Source organism: Dipodomys merriami, unplaced genomic scaffold, assembly GCF_024711535.1.
Source record: "Dipodomys merriami isolate MVZ:Mamm:240054 unplaced genomic scaffold, mDipMer1.0.p SCAF_322, whole genome shotgun sequence".
Lineage (NCBI taxonomy): Eukaryota > Metazoa > Chordata > Mammalia > Rodentia > Heteromyidae > Dipodomys > Dipodomys merriami.
In genome coordinates, this window is record NW_027204738.1 from 567920 (window position 1) to 587565 (window position 19646).

The following is a 19646-nucleotide window of genomic DNA, read 5'->3' on the forward strand; positions in this document are numbered from 1 at the left end:
CACATGACCTGGCCGCCACCCTGACCCCTTCCAGAAAGTGGTGGGCCCCGTGGCATTCCCGCACCCAGGCACCCAGGGGCAGGGCACCGCCGGCTCCGCTTGCTGGCAGTTAGGAGCAGAGTCCTGGATGCGACGGGTCTCATTCTCTGCTGCAGACCTGGTCAGAGCTCGCATTCTCCCCATGGGGCCCAAGGGCAGGGCAAAGTGCCAGCGCTGTGGGCAGGAGCTGAGCCCCCGGGCAGCCTGTCCCAGCACCAGGCCGGAGAGCCAGGGACCCCACCGTCTGTGCCGTGGTGACCTGAGCCAGGACCGTGTGGACGGGCAGATTCTGGGCCAGCTGCGCCCCCTGACAGAGGAAGAGGAGGAGGGGGCCGGGGCTGCCTCGCCCCAGGGGCCTGCCTTTCCGCAGATGAGCTCAGAGGAGCTGCGGCTGGCCTCCTTCTATGACTGGCCATCAGCTACCGGTGTCCAGCCTGAGCTGCTGGCTGCCGCCGGCTTCTTCCACACTGGTGAGCCCCAGGGTCCTCCCGTGGCGGGCTAGGCGCTCTGCCCACCCTTCCCACAGAAGGGTCTGTGCTCCTGCAGCCCTCACTATGGTCCAGTGCCCTCCTCCCCAGGGTCACCTGAAAACCTGGGCACGTGGGGGAGGGGCTTGCTCTGGCCCTGGTGCAATCTTGACGTGGGGGGTCGGCAGACTCGGTGGTGGCACCTGGATCTGGCCCTGCAGATCCGTGCCCCTCACGAGTCCCCAGCAGGCTTGGTGACAGGTGACTAGGCCCCATCCCCAGAGTAAGAGAGGTTTAGGGACAAAACCAGGACGTTGTTCTTGGGAACAGAGGCTGGCCTGAATGACCTAGCTGCTGCTTGGCTCACAACCGTCCCCTCAGCCTTCCATGCCCAGGAGGTGCCATTCTCTCGACCTTCCACGCCCAGGCTGGTACCCGCCCCTGACTCGAGACACAGCCACTTGAATGACCATCCTGGTCTCTGTGTGGGCAGCTCCTTGCCCATGGCCAGAGGCCGTGTGCTCGACCCTTCCTGACGGAGGGACAAGGCGTGAGACCTGCTTGGCAGGGGAGAGTTGGGTAGAGCTGTACCTGGGGAGTCAGTCCTTCCTCCCCTGGGCGCTGTCTGGTAAGCGGCCAAGTTGAACCTACGGTAAGGGGACCAGCAGCTGGATGGTCAGGAACCAGCTTAAGAAGGGGCTCTGTGGTCAGTGTAATGGGCCGCTCAGTGGACACCCTGTGGGCAGGCTGTGGACAGCCCTGTACACTCATTGGGCCTCTGCAAAGGTTTTGTGGCTCACGTCTGCTCGCAGTAGTCGGACGCTGCAGGGGACGTTGCTAGGGAGGTGTGACCCTTTCAAACTAAGTCTGGTGCCAAATTGGCACCCGAAGGGCTGTCTCCCTGCCCACTAGGAGCTCTCTCTGGTGGGGCAGTGAGGTGAGGTGAAAAGCTCCCCAAGTCCCAGACTACAGAGGTCCCAGGCCCTCCCCCGCCACACACGCTAAACAATGTAAGTGCCAGCTCAGCCTTTCCTGAATGTTCACCCCTCCTGGACTACAGCCCGGGCTCTTTCTCATCGGCCTTAGACATAAGCGTGTACCCACAACATAGTGAGGCGCCTGTGAGACAGTGCCCCAGCCCTGGGTGGCGTCCCTCCCACCAGGAGGTCCCACGTGGGACCCAGCCCTGGGTGGCGTCCCCTCCCACCAGGAGGTCCCACGTGGGACCCAGCCCTGGTGCTCCTGGTGCTCCTGGCCTTGGAGGGGCAATCCTGGGGTTGTGGGACAGGTGGGTCGGGGCTCCTGGCCATGCACAGGCTGGGGCCGTGTCTCTGCCACACCCAGGCCAGCAGGACAAGGTGAGGTGCTTCTTCTGTTACGGGGGACTACAGAGCTGGGAGCGTGGGGATGACCCCTGGACAGAGCACGCCAAGTGGTTCCCCAGGTAAGCGCCTGTGGGCACTGCAGGCATGGCAAGGGCTAGGGAAGGGCCCAGAGAACCCTGTCCAGCCAAGACCAGGACTGGCCCAGCCGCCTGGTTGTCCCAGTCCTTGGGTCTCCTAAGGTCCAGGGCAGGAAGCAGTCCCGCTCTGCATGTAGAGCGCTCTCTCCCCCTCTGCCTTTCCCCCATCTCTCCTGTTCTTCCTCCCCTTGCATGCACAGATCCAGTCTCTAAAACAGCCTAGCCAGGAAGCTGCTGTCTTCCCAGGGGGAGGGGGGGAGAGGGGGAGGGGGAGAAGGGTATACCCACTGCTGTCTTCCCAGGGGATCCACTGCTGCCTTCCCAGGGGGAGGGGGGAGGGGGGGAGGGTGAGAAGGGTATACCCACTGCTGCATTCCCAGGGGACCCACTGCTGCCTTCCCAGGGGGAGGGGGGAGGGGGGGAGGGTGAGAAGGGTATACCCACTGCTGTCTTCCCAGGGGATCCACTGCTGCCTTCCCAGGGGATCCACCGCTGCCTTCCTAGAGCATCCACTCTCTCTTCTCAGGGAGATCTAGTGCTATCTTCCCAGGGGATCCACTGCTGCCTTCCCAGGGGATCCACTGTTGTCTTCCTAGAGCATCCACTCTCTCTTCTCAGGGAGATCTAGTGCTATCTTCCCAGGGGATCCACTGCTGCATTCCCAGGGGATCCACTGTTGTCTTCCCAGGGGGGATCACTGCTGTCTTCCCAGGGGGGATCACTACTGTCTTCCAGGGGATCCACTGCTGTCTTCCCAGGGGATCCACTCCTGCCTTCCCAGTGGGACCCACTGCTACAGGGCATAGTAGAGCCTTGGGAGCAGCTGAAAGCCAGTCATGAAGGCTCACTGGGCTGGAACTTGACGTGGGTCTGTGGCAGCCCAGCCTTGGCCTGAGACTTCAGTCTGGTCTCCAGGTGCCGGTTCCTGCTCTGGTCCAAAGGAAGAGGCTTCATCCACAGTGTCCAGGAGGCCTGTGCCCCCCTGCTCCGCCCCTGGGTGAGTCTCAGTGGCTGGACTGGAAGTCACCTTGAGGAAGGGCATCGTGTGACCTGGGTCCTGACCTTGAGGAGGGGCATCGTGTGCCCTGGGTCATGACCTTGGGATGGGTATCATAGTCTCTAGGTCACACCTTGGGAAGGAACAATCATAGGTCGGGGCTCAGGTGGGTAATGGCCCACCCTTCCTTTCCTTAAGCACAAATGTTCTCCTACCAGGACCGATGGGAAGACCCAGAAGATACGGCCCCCGAGGCACCCTCAGGTGAGCTGCTGTGGCCTGGAACAGGAGTGTCGCGCCCACTGGACAGCTGAGACACTGAGGACATGGGCATGCCCATGCACAGGGCTCCCTGGGGGGCGCTGGGTGGCCTCCGCCGGGGCCTTCACTGCCCATGGCTTCTGAAAGCTGCCATTGTAAGCAGATTCAAAAAGGAATCTAAGGAAGAAACAGCTTTCAACCGCTCTGTGAGTCTCCAGGGGCCTACGGCTTCCCGCCTCAAATCCCATCTGAACTTGCCAACTCTGTGCTCATGGGCAGACATCCTTTTCCCCTGAGCCTGGCCCTGGGTGTGGCGTAACGGCAGCCCCAGCCCCATTTGGGACTGCTTGGGTCTGTGGGATGCTTTGTGTCCACAGTGACCATGGTGGTCAGTTCACTGTCCTCCCTGGTGACTGGCAGAGGCTGTAAGAATGTGGCTCTCCCAGGCAAAGGGGGTCTGACCTTTACTCCCTGTGGAGCACAGACTCCACTAAGTGTTGATGGCATTCCCTGGCAGGCCACAGGCCTCTCTGTGACCTGGACCTCTGCCCTTCCCTCGCCACCAAAAGTGGCCAGCACGGAGGAAGTACCCATATGCACGCAGCATGTCCGCATCACAGCCAGTGGCTGACCTGCTCCAGGAAGAAAATGGAGACCAGGTGGCAGGGGCCAGAGACATCTCCGCCCCCTGGACACTTCCTGCCTCCCCCCTCTTCCTCTTCTTGCCAGCAGTCCCAGCATGCAACACCCGTGGCCACTGCCCAACGAGTATGTGCGGAAAGCCCTGGAAGAGGGACCATTTCCTTGGTGCCTCACTCCAGCTTCGGGCCCTCCCGAGCCAGGCCCACCCACTCCCAGGGGCGAAACCAGATCTTCCTGGCTGCCAGGCCTATCTCTGAGCTGGGCCTCCCTTTCCACTCAGGGGCCAGGGCTCAAGTCCATTCCTAACTGCCCACAGGTCCTGTCCACAGAGACCCTGACCCCGAGCCCAGAGGAGAGATCCAGCCTGAATGTGCCAGAGAGCCCGGTGAAACCAGGGAGCCAGGTGCAGCCAGGGGCCGACCGGGGGGCTGGGGCCAGGTTTAGCTGCCCCCCCCAGCCTGGGCAGGTGGGGCGGGCAGAGGCCACTTGTGGGCCTGGTTGACGCTCCCATTGGTCACACAGATAGGGTGGGCCCACGTCCCAGCTCTCAAGGAGCCAGCCAGTCCCAGGACCTAAGGGTGCCTGTGGGTTCTCGAGCCCCCAGGAGTCCAGGATGCAGAAGAGCAGCTGCGGCGACTCCAGGAAGAGAGGATGTGCAAGGTGTGCTTGGACCGTGCCGTGTCCGTTGTCTTCGTTCCCTGTGGCCACCTGGTCTGCGCTGACTGTGCCCCCAGCCTGCAGCAGTGCCCCATCTGCAGGGCCCCCATCAGCAGCTGCGTGCGCACCTTCCTGTCCTAGGCCAGGTGAGCGTCCCCCTGCTCCCGGGAGCCCCTTCTCCCGAGTGCTGAGACCCACAGCCGTGCCGGAAGCCAGGGCCGCTTTCCTTACGCCTCCACTCCCAGCCAACCTACTGCCTCACTGGCTTCCTAGATCCAGCACGGGGTCATGGGCCGGCATGCCCTGCCCGCCGCAGGGAGCCTGGGCCCGCACTTCCTGCCCTGTCAAGTCATGTCCAGGAATTCCGCCAGGCCCAGTGACGTTGGTTATAGAGTTATGACGCAGGGAGGGCTCTATTACTATAGAGTAGTGAAGCAGGCAGGGCTGGGGCCTAGACGTGTACCCGGGGCTTTGTAGGGACCCCAAGCTCAGCGATGTGGGTGATGCCCATACTGACTAGGAACCATTGCCTGCTCGGGGCTCTCGAAGGCCAGTGTGCTCCCAGGACCTGCCAAAGTGGCCAGTCAGGGCCTCCCTGGGTGCTGAGGCCCCGGGCTTGGCTGACGAGAGGAGCGGTGTACCGACACTAGCTTTGCATCTTGCAGGCACTGTGCCCCCAAGCAGGTACCAGGCCTGCCTCTACCTTTCCCCAGCTCTCGGTGGGTCTGCAAAGGATGCTGAGAGACCAGTGCCTACTGCTCACCAGCTTCAATTCCTGGACTGAAGCCTGGGGTGGAGGACCACCCCCACGTGGTGTAGAGAGTGGCTTTGCTGTAGTTTTCAGATACTTTCTGAAGATAAATAAAATAGAGGGACACCCCCACCCCGGGTGGAGCTCAGCCCATCTTGTCCTGTCTCTTCAAGATTCTGTGGATGTTCAGCAAGGACTAGTCTCATGCATATCCTTGAAGAGACCCTATTTCTAATTACCCTCTAAGCCCCTGTGTCCTGGAGAAGGGCGAGTTGGAGAGCAGGGTCCTTTTTGTCTACCTAATCATAGATACTTGAAGATTCTTCAGGACTCTGCCCAAAGTGCCAAGAAGAAAGCTTGTCCTGCTCATGGCCCCAGCATTCCCTGTGCCCGGCCCTAGCAGGGACGAGTAGCCTCAGTTCTGGGGGGCTGGGAGGTGGGCTTCATCTGAGAAGAGCCGTAGGTAAGGCAGCAAGAGGTGTTTATTCAGAGCGGTGAAGCTTACAGCTCAAGGGGCCACAGTGGCGTACCCGGGCTTGCTGGTGGGATTCCGTCTTCCCTTCCCCGTGCCCCTTGGGAGCTCTTCACACCCCGGCAGCAGGGGCTCAGGCTGCAGTGCAGCTGCCCGGGGCAGGGCAGTGGAGAAGGACTCCTCAGAAAGATGGGGATGGAGCTCCAGCACGGAACTGGGGCTGCCATGTTCTTGTTTTCATTTTTCTTTTTCTTTTTTTTTTTAGAAAACAGAAATCACACACTCTTTCACAGTCACGCAGCCCTACACGGGCACCAGGCCAGCGTCCTGGTGAGCGTGGCAGGCACAGGTGGGCAGGAGCCTGTCTGCAGTGGCCGGCCCCCGCCTCAGTCTCAGGCCGAGGTCAGGTCTCAGGAACGGGTTCAGGGCCTCTTCACTTATGCGGGCCTGCAGGGAAGGGGGCGGTCAGAGAAGGGGGCAGGGGAAGGACCTGGCTGCCTCGAGGGCTTGAAATGCTAGTGCCACAAAACCCACGAACAGATGTGTGGGCGGCCAGGGGCCGTGCCCAGGGCAGGAAAGGCTCTGGCCACAGCCCTCTTGGTAGAGGTTGGGCTTGGGGCTGGGAAACAGGGCTTGGGTCTTTTTGCCTACCCAGGGCCCCGCAGGTCTGTCCCAGGGTCATGAGACCAGACACCACGCGGCATGGGTTGCATGTGCCTCAGTCATCAGGCCTGGTGACTTCCTGGCGGGGGGGGGGGGGGGGGGGAGGGGGGGCCCTGTGTGCGGCCCAGCCCCACCTGCTTTCCTCATCTCTCCTGGGAGCTGGACTCCTCCCCCTCCGATGTCCCTGGGCCTCGGCTTTCAGACTCAAGAGGGCAGCCGAGAGCCAGCCGTGGCCCGGGACAGTGGGAACAGGTGGCTTCACCAAGGGAGCCCAGCTTCCCTTTGCACCTCAGGGCGAATCCGACTGCACAGTGGCATGCTGGGGGCTCGGAGCCAGGGACTCTGCCCAGCCTGAGGGCTGTGGACAGCCTTTTCAGTGAGGAAAAGAAGTCTGAACTCCCCAAAGAGGAAAGCGACGCCCCACATCTGGAAGTGGCTACGGGAGCCCTCCCCCTCCCCCCCCCCCCCGCGCCTCAGGGCCTGACTCCCACAGGCCCAGCACTGCTGGTTCCCAGGCAGGAAGCGGAGCGGAGCCCTCCAGGTGCTGTACTGTAACCCGGGGGTGAGTGACGGACGGCTGGGTGGGCGGACCGGTGCCTGCCGGTGCCCTGGAAGGGGGGGGCCCTGTGCTGTGAGCACCACCTGACCGGCCAGGTCAGCTGTGAGCAGGCTCGGTGGGCCATACTTACAATCGCGCCTGCTTGGACAAGAGGCCGGACGGCTTTTCATTGACATGGTACAGAGGGAAAGGGTCAAATCCACCAATGAAATCAACTGAAAGAAATCAAGACCCAAACAAAACCCAAATGATGGAAAAGATGATAGCATGGAAAACAAGCCAAGGACACCTTCCCGTCTGTGCCACCGAGGGGACCAGAGGGCCCGGGGGAGGCGCAGTGCCGGGCGGCCGGCCAGAAGGCCCGGGTGGGCAGGTGGCAGGCAGAGAAGATGGCCTGGCCCCAGACAGGGCTGGCAGGACCGTATACCAGGCCAGACTCCATGGCTCACCCCATGACCTCCCCAACACCCCGCGTTCACCCTTGAGGCCGCTGCCTCAGGGGTGATGGCTGGCTTTGTGGGCAGAGCACCAGTCCTGGCGGGCTCAGGGCAGTGGGCAAGCAGGGCTCCCGTGGCTCCCTCCTCTGCAGCTGTCTGATGGCTCCTAGGACCCAGAGCACAGCTGCAGGAACGCCGCTGGCCCCGGGAATCAAGCCCTAGCTTAGGGTAGTGTGACCCAACTCCCAGGGACAAATTGGCTCTGACGCTGGGGAAGGTCCTATCCACAGGAGCGGAGGGCCATCTCCCTCTGGTGAGACCACTCCGGGATCTCCAGAGTCTTGCCACGTCGGGTTGTAAAGGTCTCAGGGGATGGGAAGGAGAGGGCCCCGTGGGGCTGCCCAGTACTGAGGCCTGAGGGGCGCCTCTGACCAGTAGGCGCCTGGGCTCGGTCCTTCCTCCCAGGGCAGTTGTGGGGTCTGGGGGGCCTGGCTCCATCAGACAGAAGCCCTTAGGTCTGGGAGGGAGATGGTTGCACCCTAGACTTCAGCTCTTCTCGAGCCTCTGGACCTGAGGCAGGGGTGAGGCATTGGAACAGCAGTGAGGAACTCAGGCCCCGCCCCAGACGGGGACAGGACTCGGAGCTGTCACCACAGCCCAGGGGACCCGGATGTGTCACCGACAGGCTGCGGGGGAAGCGACTCACAGCTGTCTTCTTCCTCTGTAAACACACTGACCACATAGCAGCCGTAGATGAAGCCCAGGAGCTGGAAGACACGGTGGAGCAGGGGTGAGGGCTGCGGGTGAGCGTGCTGCAGTGCCAGGGAAGGGAGCCCGAGGATGGCCCCAGGCGACCCCGCCTCTCCAGGCCTCGGTCTCCCCTCTGTAACAGGAGCACTGATCTACGTTGCCTCCTGAGACCCCAAGCTCCGGAAGGGATCCCCGCCCAGGTCAGCAGGAACACGTGGGCACTTGATGGTCACACTGGCCAGACTCTTGAGCAGAGCCGCGGCGAGGCTCCCTTCCTGCACGCAGGAAGCGCGTGAGGTGGCCTGTGCAGTGCCTGCCTACAGAAGCCAGGTCCCCCGGGGCTACGAGCTGAGCTGTCCCACCAGCCCTGGCACACAGCCTGTGTAGGAGCTGCACCTGCTCCTGGCCCACCGGCCGGCGGCGCACATAGACACCGTCTCTGCCCAGAGGGTGGAGCAGAAGCCGGCCGTGTGCCCCCTTTCCTGCTCCCCTTCAGGCCTGGTGCTGTTGTGAGCCCCAGGAGACCGTGACTCTGCGTACAGCCCCTCCCCTAACAGGGAGTGTTCTGGCCCGAGGATGCCATCTCTGCTCTTCTGAGCCCCAACCAAGTCAGGATACACACATGAGATCCGACACCGGCCAGGCAGCCCGGCGCTGGTGCTGAGCGCACACCGAGCAGGCCAGGGAGCCTGCAGACCTGCGGGCTCCTCCAGCGAGAGCCCCGAGGCTGCCGGACCCGTGACCCGGCGGAGGCTGCTGAAGGCCGACTCAGCACCTTCCTGATCCTTGCGTCCCCCTCTGCCTCCTGCCCCATCAAGTCTATGCCAAAAGGACCCATATTGGACAGGAATGGCAGCCCGAGCCCTGAGAGGCCGGTGGCTCCCTAAGGAGACACAGTGGGAAGGGGACATGGCCACGGCTCTGGCGCCGCCCGCCTGCTGCTGTCCACTGCCCCCGGAGTGCCTGAGGGACTAAGGTAGTCCAGTTCTGTCCTCTCAAACTGTGGCTCCTCAGTCCAGGGCCAGAGAGCCCCCGGCCAGGTCAGATGTGGATGAGCGGCAGCAGCTCAGTGGGTCCAGGCTAGGGTTCTGGAAGCTCGGTCGGCAGCTTCTGTGATCTGCACAGGTCAGGGGCAGCAGCCAGGACAAGCACAGGTCGGAAGCAGGATGCTGTCTGCCTGGGGAGTGCACGCTCCTCCTTTCTACGGGCAGCAGAGCCAGAGGCCGGCATCTGGGCAGTCTTTGCCCTCACCCGACAAGCAGAACAAAGCACTGGAAAGGGGCTTGAGCGGCCTGGGCAGTGGCTTGTGCTTCAGTCCTCCGGGGCTGGAGGCCAGGGAGGCAGCAAGAATGTGCGTGCCCACGTCCTCACCTCGTGCTTGAGCACGCCTCTTATTTGGGAACATAGGCTCTGCAGGGTATTAAGATAAAGTTCAACGGAGCTGGGGGTGTCCTAATTCCATCCCGGCCTGTGCCTGCGGGATGTGACCAGCCTACAGAGGGGCCCCCGCGCGTGGAAGTCCTGTGCTCAGTACCTGCTCATCAGCCTCTTCTCCTACCATCTGCTCTTCCTGGGGAGATGAGAACTTGTGCCACCTCCCTGAGACTCTGGGAGGCAGAGGCCTGAATCTCATGAAGAGTAAACAAGGAGCCATCCAGACCCACGGAGCAGCCTCAACCGGCCGGGCTCCACCCAGCCCTGTTGAGCACCACAGCATCAGAGGCTGTGGCTGTGGCTGGTTCCGAGCCCACTGGGGGGGGTGCTTCTTGGAGCCCACTGGCGGTCCCTTGGCCTCTTGGGATGACAAGGAGGCCAATGTCCAACACAGAGGAAAGCTGGTCCTTCTGCGCGCAAGGAAGGACCGGAGCCTGGAGGAGTCCCAACCCCACACCCTCCCCAAGCCTCCCCCTGTCTGCTGGCTCTGACCCCATACTCACAGCCCCCAGGATCTGCAGACCGCTGTGCAGAGCCTCCACATAGCTGTGCTCCAGGGCGCAGAGACCTCCCGACACCAGGGCCTGGTCAGGCTGGACCCCGAGGCCCGCCGCAGCCTTCTCCTCACGTGCACGCACACAGCCTAGCCCGTGTTCGCGCCACCAGGAGCGCTGCCGGGACAAGTTGAAGGTGAGGAGCTCACTGTCCTGAGGAGGGGGGTGGGGGGGGGACAGGTTAGCACCGAGAGGCAGCGTCACCCACCCCCCGGCCTGGCACAGAGGAGCCCCTCGTGGCCCAGCCCGTCCGCGGAGGCTGCAGCGACAGAGCTGCTCCTCTGTGGGAAGCGCCCGGCCCTCGCACCCCTCTTCCAGGAAGGCCCTAGGACTTGCTCTCTGGGGCTCAGACCCTCCCTCGCCCCTCCTTCAAGCATTTGGCCTCCTGTCAGTCTCTCTGACTGCGCCCCAGGTGTGTGGGCCCCCTCAGAGCAGTCACGATCCAGCTCCCCCTCCAGCCTTGCGCCCCAGGCAGGGAGCCAGGCACAGCCCGGGTTCGCCCGGCTGGCACCTCCGCTGCAGGGGAGCAAGGCTGCCAGGGTCTGCTGTCTGCTCCGGCAGGCCCTGCGGCTGGCCAGGGCAGGGTGAGGTCTGCTCGGCCTGCACCCGGCTCTGCCCAGCCCCCTCGGCCCCGCCCACCCACACACCTCTGCCAGGCTGGCCTCGGCCCTGCCCTCAGCCCCACCTCCTCCCAGACGCCACCCAAGTTCCAGTCCCCCTTTCTCACAGAAAGCCCTCCTGCAGATTCCCACAGTGCCTCCCCAGCCGCTCGCCGCAGCACCCGTGCCAGCCAAGACAGTCCTGGTGCCGAGAACCAGGCTGTGAGCTGAGCAAGCCCCTGCCCGTGGGGAGATGCACAGCCAGCGGGCAGTCCCACACTGGCAGCAGCCCCAAGGGGGTACCGTTCCCATCCTCACTCACCTTCGACAGGCCCCCCACTTCCAGGTAGAAGCAGATGATGAAGACGTTCCAGGTGATCCAGACAGCTGCCCACACAATGTACTAGGGAGAGGAGACAGGTGGGGGCACAGGTTGAGCCTCGTAGTGTGGGGGCGCGGGCCCCTGCAGAGGGGGGGATGGGCCCCTGCAGAGGGGGGGATGGGCCCCTGCAGAGGGGGGGGATGGGCCCCTGCAGGGGGGGGCGGTCCCCTGCAGAAGGGCCCATGAGCACCCCCGGCCTGACGGCCCCATGGTGCTTGGCTTGGAAAAGCACACTCTGAACAGGCAATAGAGTCCCTGGCAGGCTTTCCACACTGCCACTGAGCGTAGGACTCCACCCCACCTGGGCCCCACCTGGGCCCCCCCCCCCCCCGGCCACGGTGCACTAGGGAGCACAGGAAGGCAGGGACAGGGCCGTCCCAGTCCTGGCTAGCCTGGGATTCACAGTGAGATCCTGCTGCAGAAGGAGGCTGGGGGGGGGAGGGGGGACAGGGCCGTCCCAGTCCTGGCTAGCCTGGGATTCACAGTGAGATCCTGCTGCAGAAGGAGGCTGGGGGGGGGGGGGGAGGGGGGACAGGGCCGTCCCAGTCCTGGATAGCCTGGGATTCACAGTGAGATCCTGCTGCAGAAGGAGGCTGGTGGGGGGGGGGGGAGGGGGGACAGGGCCGTCCCAGTCCTGGCTAGCCTGGGATTCACAGTGAGATCCTGCTGCAGAAGGAGGCTGGCGGGATATGGAGCACATAGGCAGCAAAGATGGCGCTGGGAGGGAGTTGAGTGGGCAGAGCCTAATTTACTATAGAGCACATGGCCAGCCAAGATGGCTCTGGGAGAGAGTAGAGTGGGCAGACCCCAATTGATCTTCTGATCAGTACCTAACCAGCCCGTGAGGGCTCAGGTGAATGATAGGGTGTGACCTTGACAGTGATTGGTTCCTCTTCCTCCCTTACCATACCACCCACCCTTTTTGTCTTTAAAAGGGGCTGCTCTCTGTTAATAAAGGAGTTTTCTACCTGCTGGGTTTGGCTCCCTGCTGTGTCTGATTGTCTCCTGGGCTGAGGGAGGCTAGGGAACAGTCGAGCGCCGCACTTACCTTTCCTCGGACCCCGTCCGTCTTTTGTGGGATGGACAAAGACCCAACGGGGGGGGGGGTACAGGGCCGTCCCAGTCCTGGCTAGCCTGGGATACACAGTGAGATCCTGCTGCAGAAGGAGGCTGGCGGGGGGGGGGGGGGGGGGGGACAGGGCCGTCCCAGTCCTGGCTAGCCTGGGATTCACAGTGAGATCCTGCTGCAGAAGGAGGTTGGGGGGGGGGGGGGGGAACAGGGCCGTCCCAGTCCTGGCTAGCCTGGGATACACAGTGAGATCCTGCTGCAGAAGGAGGCTGGGCGGGGAGTGGGGGAGGAAGGAGGGAGGGAAGGACCAGGTTGCTGTGGCTAGCCTCAGCAGAGACTGTGGCCTACAGCGCTCACACAGGGAACACCTGATCCGCTGCAAAAAGGACTCAGACCCGGCACAGCTGTGCGTAAGTCAGCGCACAGCATGGGCTGGGACCCAATCATCACGGAACACTGGGCAGGTGCCGGGCGCCCCATCTGTGAGCACAGGCCACACCCTCACCTGTCCAGCTTCTGAAGCAGTGAATATGCTAAGGGCCTGGGCACTGGATGCACACGGCTCCTCCTGGAAGCAGTCGCTGAAAAAGCGACGTGAAACTGTAACCACTCCGTATGCCACCTTTATAAAACAATTAAGAAGGGAAAAAAAGGGCTGGGAAGGTGGCTCAGGGGTAGAGGGCTCGCCTTGCATGCATGAGGCCCTCAGCACCACATCAGCAGAAACGCCAGAAGTGGCGCTGTGGTGGTAGAAAGCTAGCCTTGAGCTGAAGAGCTGAGGGTCAGTGCCCAGGCCCAGAGTTCAAACCCCATGACCAATACACACACACACACACACACACACACACACACACACACGCACGAGAAAAGAAAAGGCTACAAAGTTGGAATTCTAGAGGTCCAGGCAGGGAAAAGTCTGAGCACAGGGTGTGGCTGGCCCTTGCAGTGTGCCCAGTGGCCTCTTGGACAGCAGGAGCCAGCGCTGCCCTCCCCTTGGCCAGCCCTGCAAGCCAGCAGCACCGGGGACTCACCGCCACTATGTAGCGTGGCCGGTACTGGATGGTGCCGAAGAGCCCCAAGATGACCATGACGATGTGGACAAAGTTCGCCAGGATGGGCGCCCACTGGTAGCCCAGGAAGTCAAACACTTGCCTCTCCAGGGCAGTAACCTAGAAGGAGTCATGCACGAGAGAGCTACGTTAGATGGGCCACCGATTCTGACGTGGTCCTTATGCTCAGGCTGGTGCTGGAATTCTTCAGACAAGACCCTTCAAGTCTACCTGGCCCACCATCGCCACTGAGGATTTCCTCCCTTGAACGCCCTCCCCCCTCTCTCTCGCCCTCCACTCCCCATCTGAAGAATGGGAGTACCCAGTGAGGGGGCCCAACAAAGAGGAAGCACGGACTCCACAAGCCACTCAGGCCCTGTAGGGCTTGTACGGGGCGCTGGCCAGCAGCGGCCGGAGCCTCACTGAGTCCTGGGGGAATGAACAGCTCCCGTTTGCCAGCTCGGTGGAGCTCTGGGGATAGCAGGGGCTAAGACAGCTCTTGTCCTGGCACGGCTGGCCTCTCTTCACTCTGGGACAGCTCTGGACCCTGGCCCTTCAGGCCAGCAGAGAGTGACCAATAGGAAGGAAGGGATGACATGCAACCATTCTTGGGGAACCCCGTTTCTTGGAGGAAGCCAGCTGAAAAGAGCGTTCACCCCTCACCCACACACCACCCACCCACACCCCTCATTCACCCCTCACCCAGCCACCCACACACCACCCACCCACACCCCTCTTTGCAGGGCTCCACACACCACGCACCCCGCACCCCTCCTTCAGCCCACGTGCAGGTGTAGGACCGCGCGCTGAGCGGGAAGCCACCTGGGGCTGAGCCAGGGCTGAGTGCCCCAGATGCCACTGGGCGTCCAGCATCCGTGCGGGGAGGGCATCCCACACTAGATGTCCTAGGGGGCAGCTGGGTGAAGGGCAGCCTCCCACCCCCACAGGGCGGGGCGGGCTCTGCGGCTCCGTCCCACCCTGGGCCAGCTGGCCACCAGCACTGACCCCTAACCAGGGCCTCGTCCTTCCTCCGCCTGGCCCCTCCTCGCCGCTCGGGGCCTCGTCCTGGAGCCTCCGCAGGTCCCCAGGAACAGCTGCGGTGGGCATTCCCTCCGGGCTGCCCTATCTCAGGAGAGGCCCACCCCACCCTTCCCTTTTGGGAGGCAGCCATGGAGAGGCCTGCCGGTGGGAGGAGGAGCAGAGGGGCCACCAGCACCAGGAACTGTCCAGTGGCATCAGTCTTCCCTGATGCCCTTACCCACCTCAGAACACCCCTACGCACCGCCCCACCCCCCACTGAGTCCCCCCCCACCACCCAGCGCCCATACCTGTTACCCCCACAGCACTAAGGTCCACACCCACTTGCTGGCCCCACACAGGGGCTATTCTGCATCTTGCAGCTGTCTGCACCTAGAGCGTCTCTATGCACCAGGTTCCTATCACTATAGACACGCCCTGGTCTCCTGGGAGAGATGTCCCTGAGCACAAGGGGAACCCCTGAATTGTAGTGGCTGAGCAACTCCTTACAAGGCCATTCTCAGGACCCAGAGTCAGCTGGTCAGCTAGTCAGGGGCTGCTTGGCCCAGCCTCCTGTTCCTGCCAAGCTGACTGAACACAACAAGGAGAGAGAGGGATGCAAGAGGTTCACGGGGTACCGGCTCCCCACTGTGCACCAGCTGCCAGGCTATGATGCTGTCCACTGAAGCTGCTGACTGCTCCAGGCCGCAGCTCGAGCTCAGCCCCCTCCTCACAGATGCCTAGAGTGAGGCCTGACCCAAGGAGCACTTCCCAGGCTGCGGGACAGATCTACACAGACAGGAGCGCTTCCCAGGCTGCGGGACAGATCTACACAGACAGGAGCGCTTCCCAGGCTGTGGGACAGATCTACACAGGAGCGCTTCCCAGACTGCAGGACAGATCTACACAGGAGCGCTTCCCAGGCTGCAGGACAGATCTGCACAGACAGGAGCGCTTCCCAGACTGCGGGACAGATCTACACAGACAGGAGCGCTTCCCAGTCTGCAGGACAGATCTACACAGGAGCGCTTCCCAGGCTGCAGGACAGATCTACACAGACAGGAGCGCTTCCCAGTCTGCAGGACAGATCTACACAGACAGGAGCGCTTCCCAGGCTGCGGGACAGATCTACGCAGGAGCGCTTCCCAGACTGCGGGACAGATCTACACAGGAGCGCTTCCCAGGCTGCGGGACAGATCTACACAGACAGGAGCGCTTCCCAGGCTGTGGAACAGATCTACACAGGAGCGCTTCCCAGACTGCAGGACAGATCTACACAGGAGCGCTTCCCAGACTGTGGGACAGATCTACACAGAAGCGCTTCCCAGACTGTGGGACAGATCTGCACAGGAGCGCTTCCCAGACTGCGGGACAGATCTACACAGACAGGAGCGCTTCCCAGGCTGCAGGACAGATCTACACAGACAGGAGCGCTTCCCAGGCTGTGGGATAGATCTACACAGACAGGAGCGCTTCCCAGGCTGTGGGATAGATCTACACAGGAGCGCTTCCCAGACTGCAGGACAGATCTACACAGACAGGAGCGCTTCCCAGGCTGTGGGACAGATCTACACAGGAGCGCTTCCCAGGCTGCGGGACAGATCTACACAGAAGAGCTTCCCAGGCTGCGGGACAGATCTACACAGGAGCGCTTCCCAGGCTGCGGGACAGATCTACACAGACAGGAGCGCTTCCCAGACTGCGGGACAGATCTACACAGACAGGAGCGCTTCCCAGGCTGTGGGACAGATCTACACAGGAGCGCTTCCCAGGCTGCGGGACAGATCTACACAGGAGCGCTTCCCAGGCTGCGGTCAGACCCACACTGGACGCTTCCCGGGTGTTCATGGGAAAGAAGGCCAACTTTTCAAATGATTCAGAAAAATGTCACTGTGGCGGCAGTGCATGAAGGGGAATGAGGCCCCGGCGCAGGTGAGTCCCAGGTGACGCGGCCGCTGTGGCATTCGCACCCCAGCAAGAGCTGATGGAGAACAAGCCGTGGCTGGGGCCCCGGAGCCCGCAGGTCTGTCCTCGCTGGACCTCACAGCATCTCTTCCTTGTGTTGCTGAAGAAGCCTGCTCTTTGTCCCGCCTCTGCCGTAACCCTGACAGCGTGGACCACAGTCCTGACCTGGCCCCACCCCCACAGGCAGACCACGGAGGGCCTGTCCCTGCCGGCCAGGCAGACGTGGACAGGTGCTGGACAGGCACGTTCACACCACCCCTGTCCAACCAGATCTGAGGCTCACAGCCACAAGTGCCAGGGGGAGCTCACCTGCCCGGGCCTCCATGCTGGCCACAGAAACAGTCCCTGGGACAGCCCGGGCAGGACGGCCTGAGGAGGACCCGGGGCTGCTTTTCCTGTGGCTTCAGAAGAGTGAGGGGCACCTGCCTGGGCTGCACATGGGCCCTGTGTCTGCATAAACACCCGCAGGAGTGGGGGGGCATGCCTGCACCCACGCAGGGCGGGACAGGCCGCCAGGCAACCGGGGCCTGAGGGGCTTCTGACCCTGCTGTTCCCAGACTTGTCCATGGGTGTTTTTCTAACTTTTTTTTTAAGGGAAAGATTTTCTGTGATCTGCTGAAGTCCAGAACTGGCCCCTCCTCCGGCTCTGCTCCACGGTGCCCCCAGGCCTGGAAGGCCAGCTCACCAGGGCTCAGTGAGCTCACGGGGTGGGGCTGAGGGTGTCTGGAAGTGCCAGGACTGCTGTGGAAGGGCTGGAGCCTACACACACAGCCCCCTCTGGGAGCCGCGGCGCTGCCCTTCATACAACGCCCAGCACCTGGGGGCTCTGTCCCAGCCCCTCACTCAGGTGAGGGGCCTTGTCCACTGGCCTCCTCCCCAGTCCTGGGGAGTCCTGGTCTCCAGCGATGGCAGGCCTCACTCTGGGCCCACCCAGGCAGAGGGGCCTTCCGTCCCCCACACTCCATCCAGAGCCGGGGACCTGTGTGCCAGGCAGCGCACACCGGCCAGGGAGGGGCGGTGACCCAGGGCAGAGTCCACGGCCTGGAAGGAGCCACGCATCAGCGTCACTCTCCAGGACATCTCCCCAGTGCCCCGAGGAAGCACGCAGGCAGACGGTTCTCACTTAGGAAGTTTGGCATTTCCCTGTCTTGCCAAGAGCCCTGGCCCTGGGCAGTGAGGGCAGGAAGGACTGAGGCTGCACGCCAGGCTCCTGCGCACCTGGGACCCCAGGATCAGAGCCGGTAATTCCACACTTAGGCACGGGCAGGCGCAGGCTCCATGGGTTCTGCGGGCACACGTGCAAGGTGTGGGGAGAGCAAAGATCTGGGGTGGGAGGCGGGGGCCCCACCAGAGGGGCACACACATGGCTGACAAGTTGTGTCTACACCCAGAACGAATTCAATATCCAAACCCAGGCCTCACCTTCCTGCCTGGAGGACACTAAGCACTGGGTAGGGATGTCTGCCCTCCCTGAGACCGACGGAGAGGATGGCAGGAGAGGGTTAATGAGGCAGCACTCCGCTCACAGGGTCTCCCTGGAGTCTAGGAGGCCCAGGTGGAGGGGCAGACCCGCCTTGGAGATGGGGGTGGCGGGAGGGGGGGCAGGGTCATCCCTGAGCCAGGGCCGCCAGAGACTCTTGGTGGTCCCGTGGCCATCCACGATCATGAGGCTCTAGTGGCCCTACAGAACCCCACCCTAAACCCTTTGCAGCCCGGGGCTCCTCTGTCTCTGCCTGAGAGCAGAAGGCGGGCTGTGAACGGGTCTAGCATCAGCTGGCTCAGTGCCTGCGGAGTTCACACTGTTCTCCAAGGCTGCTTGGGCTTTTTGTCCTTGTAACTTGGTAACAAAACTCTCACGCTTGTCCGAACAAGGTGGGGGGGGGGTGGGGGGAGGCCGGGCCTCTCCCCCAGCAGAGACCAAAGTAGTGTTCCTCCCAGAGCAGAGGAGGGTGGACAGTCCCCAACGGCCCCCGGGCCAGGACAAAAGGCCTTTGACAACTCCCCGCTGCATTCCGGCTGCGGCCCTAATAGACGCAGCCAGGGACAAGGTCTGCCTGGTCCCTGAAGCTGGCCTGGATGAGACACTAGCCTGGCAGAATCCGTCCAGGGAAGCCCGGCTGCCCTTCAGCCAAGAGGCCTCTTTCCTTCTCAGCTGGGACCCAATTTCCCAGGTCCTGCCACAGATCCCAACAGTCGGCCATAAAACCCCCACGGGACCGAGCCCCGTTTCTCCTGCCTCATCCCAGACACTTGTCGACCCCAGATGCGTCCTCGCCAAATTCCACACACTGAACCCAGAGTCAGCGCCCATCTACCCTGGCGAGGCGGGACGCCAGCCCTGGGGGACAGCTGGGCCCAGCCCGAGCCTTCCCAGACCGAAAACGGCTCCGAGGCTGGCGAGCCCGGCCCGCGCTCCTCCCCGCGCCCCGCCAACCACACCGCTCCGCAGCTCTTCCCTCCGGGCGGCCGAGGCACGGCGTCCAGACGGGGCCCACGCGCAGCGGCCCGGGGACAGGACCCCAGACCCAGGCCCTCCATCAGCATCTCCGCGAGGCTCCGCACGCGGGCGTGCCGCGCCTCCCCGGGCTCACAGACGGCGGGGCGGCGGGGCGGCGGGGCGGCGGGGCGGCGGGGCGGCGGGGCCGGGGCGGCGGGGCGGCGGGGCGGCGGGGCGGCGGGGCGGCGGGGCGGCGGGGCGGCGGGGCCGGGGCGGCGGGGCGGCGGGGCGGCGGGGCGCGCGGCGGCTCCCCCTCGGGAGCGCCCTCCACCTCGGGCCGGTCTCGCGCACGGAGCCTCGCGGCGCCTCCGCTGCCCCGCGCCCGTCGGGCCGCACGCGGCCCTCGTCCCGCCCCGGGCTGACAGCGCGGCCCGCCGAGGGGGCTGCCCGGAGGCTCCGCTCGGGTCGCGCCCCGCACCTGCGCGGCCTCCCCCGACGCCCCCCGCGGGCGGCCGGGGAGCAGACGCGGGGCGCGGGCCGGCCGTCGTCCCGCGTGGTGTCCGCGGGTGGCGCGCCCCGGCGGGCGGGCGGAGCGGCCGCACTCACCAGCTGCAGGACGCAGAGCGCGAGGAGCGTGCAGCGGCCCGAGCAGCAGCCCATGGTGCCTGCGCCGCGCGCCCGCGCCTCCGCCGCCTGAGTGGGCCGGGGCTGGGCCCCGCCCCCCGCCCCCGGTCGGTCCCGTCCCCCGCCCCGCCCCGCCCCCGGCCCAGAGCCCCGGCCTCACCCCCCCCACCGACCCTCACCCCGCCCCGCCCCGCCCTCGGCCCAGAGCCCCGGCCTCACCCCCCCCCCACCGACCCTCACCCCGCCCCGGGGCTGCCCCGCCCCGCCCCCGGCCCAGGTCCCCGGCCTCACCCACCGGCCAAGACCCTCAGCCCCGCTCACAATCGCCCCGCCCCCCGCCCAGGCCCCCCCGGCCCCGC

General features: G+C 64.0%; 2 protein-coding genes across 5 annotated transcripts; one reads left to right on the plus strand and one right to left on the minus strand.

Moving 5' to 3' along the window:
* The first annotated feature begins 127 nt into the window (after window positions 1–127).
* On the plus strand, window positions 128–4666 carry LOC138841592 (baculoviral IAP repeat-containing protein 7-like). The gene is made up of 6 exons (XM_070042381.1): window positions 128–509; window positions 1851–1950; window positions 2884–2965; window positions 3184–3229; window positions 4185–4271; window positions 4473–4666. The coding sequence occupies exons 1-6, from the start codon at window positions 128–130 to the stop codon at window positions 4664–4666; spliced, it is 891 nt and encodes a 296-aa protein (XP_069898482.1).
* A 1083-nt stretch (window positions 4667–5749) lies between these two features.
* On the minus strand, window positions 5750–19342 carry LOC138841545 (sodium/potassium-transporting ATPase subunit beta-1-interacting protein 4-like). Of its 4 annotated transcripts, none has more exons than XM_070042252.1 (8): window positions 19270–19342; window positions 13227–13364; window positions 12701–12817; window positions 11067–11147; window positions 10095–10298; window positions 8114–8174; window positions 7101–7185; window positions 5750–6195 (listed from the first exon to the last, which is right to left on the minus strand). In XM_070042252.1, exons 1-8 carry the CDS (start codon window positions 19321–19323, stop codon window positions 6186–6188), a joined length of 750 nt encoding a protein of 249 aa, XP_069898353.1. In that variant the 5' UTR covers window positions 19324–19342; the 3' UTR covers window positions 5750–6185. The 4 variants fall into 4 exon arrangements, with proteins under 4 accessions (XP_069898353.1, XP_069898355.1, XP_069898356.1 ...); XM_070042254.1 differs by lacking the exon at window positions 19270–19342 and adding an exon at window positions 19142–19204; XM_070042255.1 differs by lacking the exon at window positions 19270–19342 and adding an exon at window positions 16536–16604.
* Between the last annotated feature and the right edge of the window lie 304 nt (window positions 19343–19646).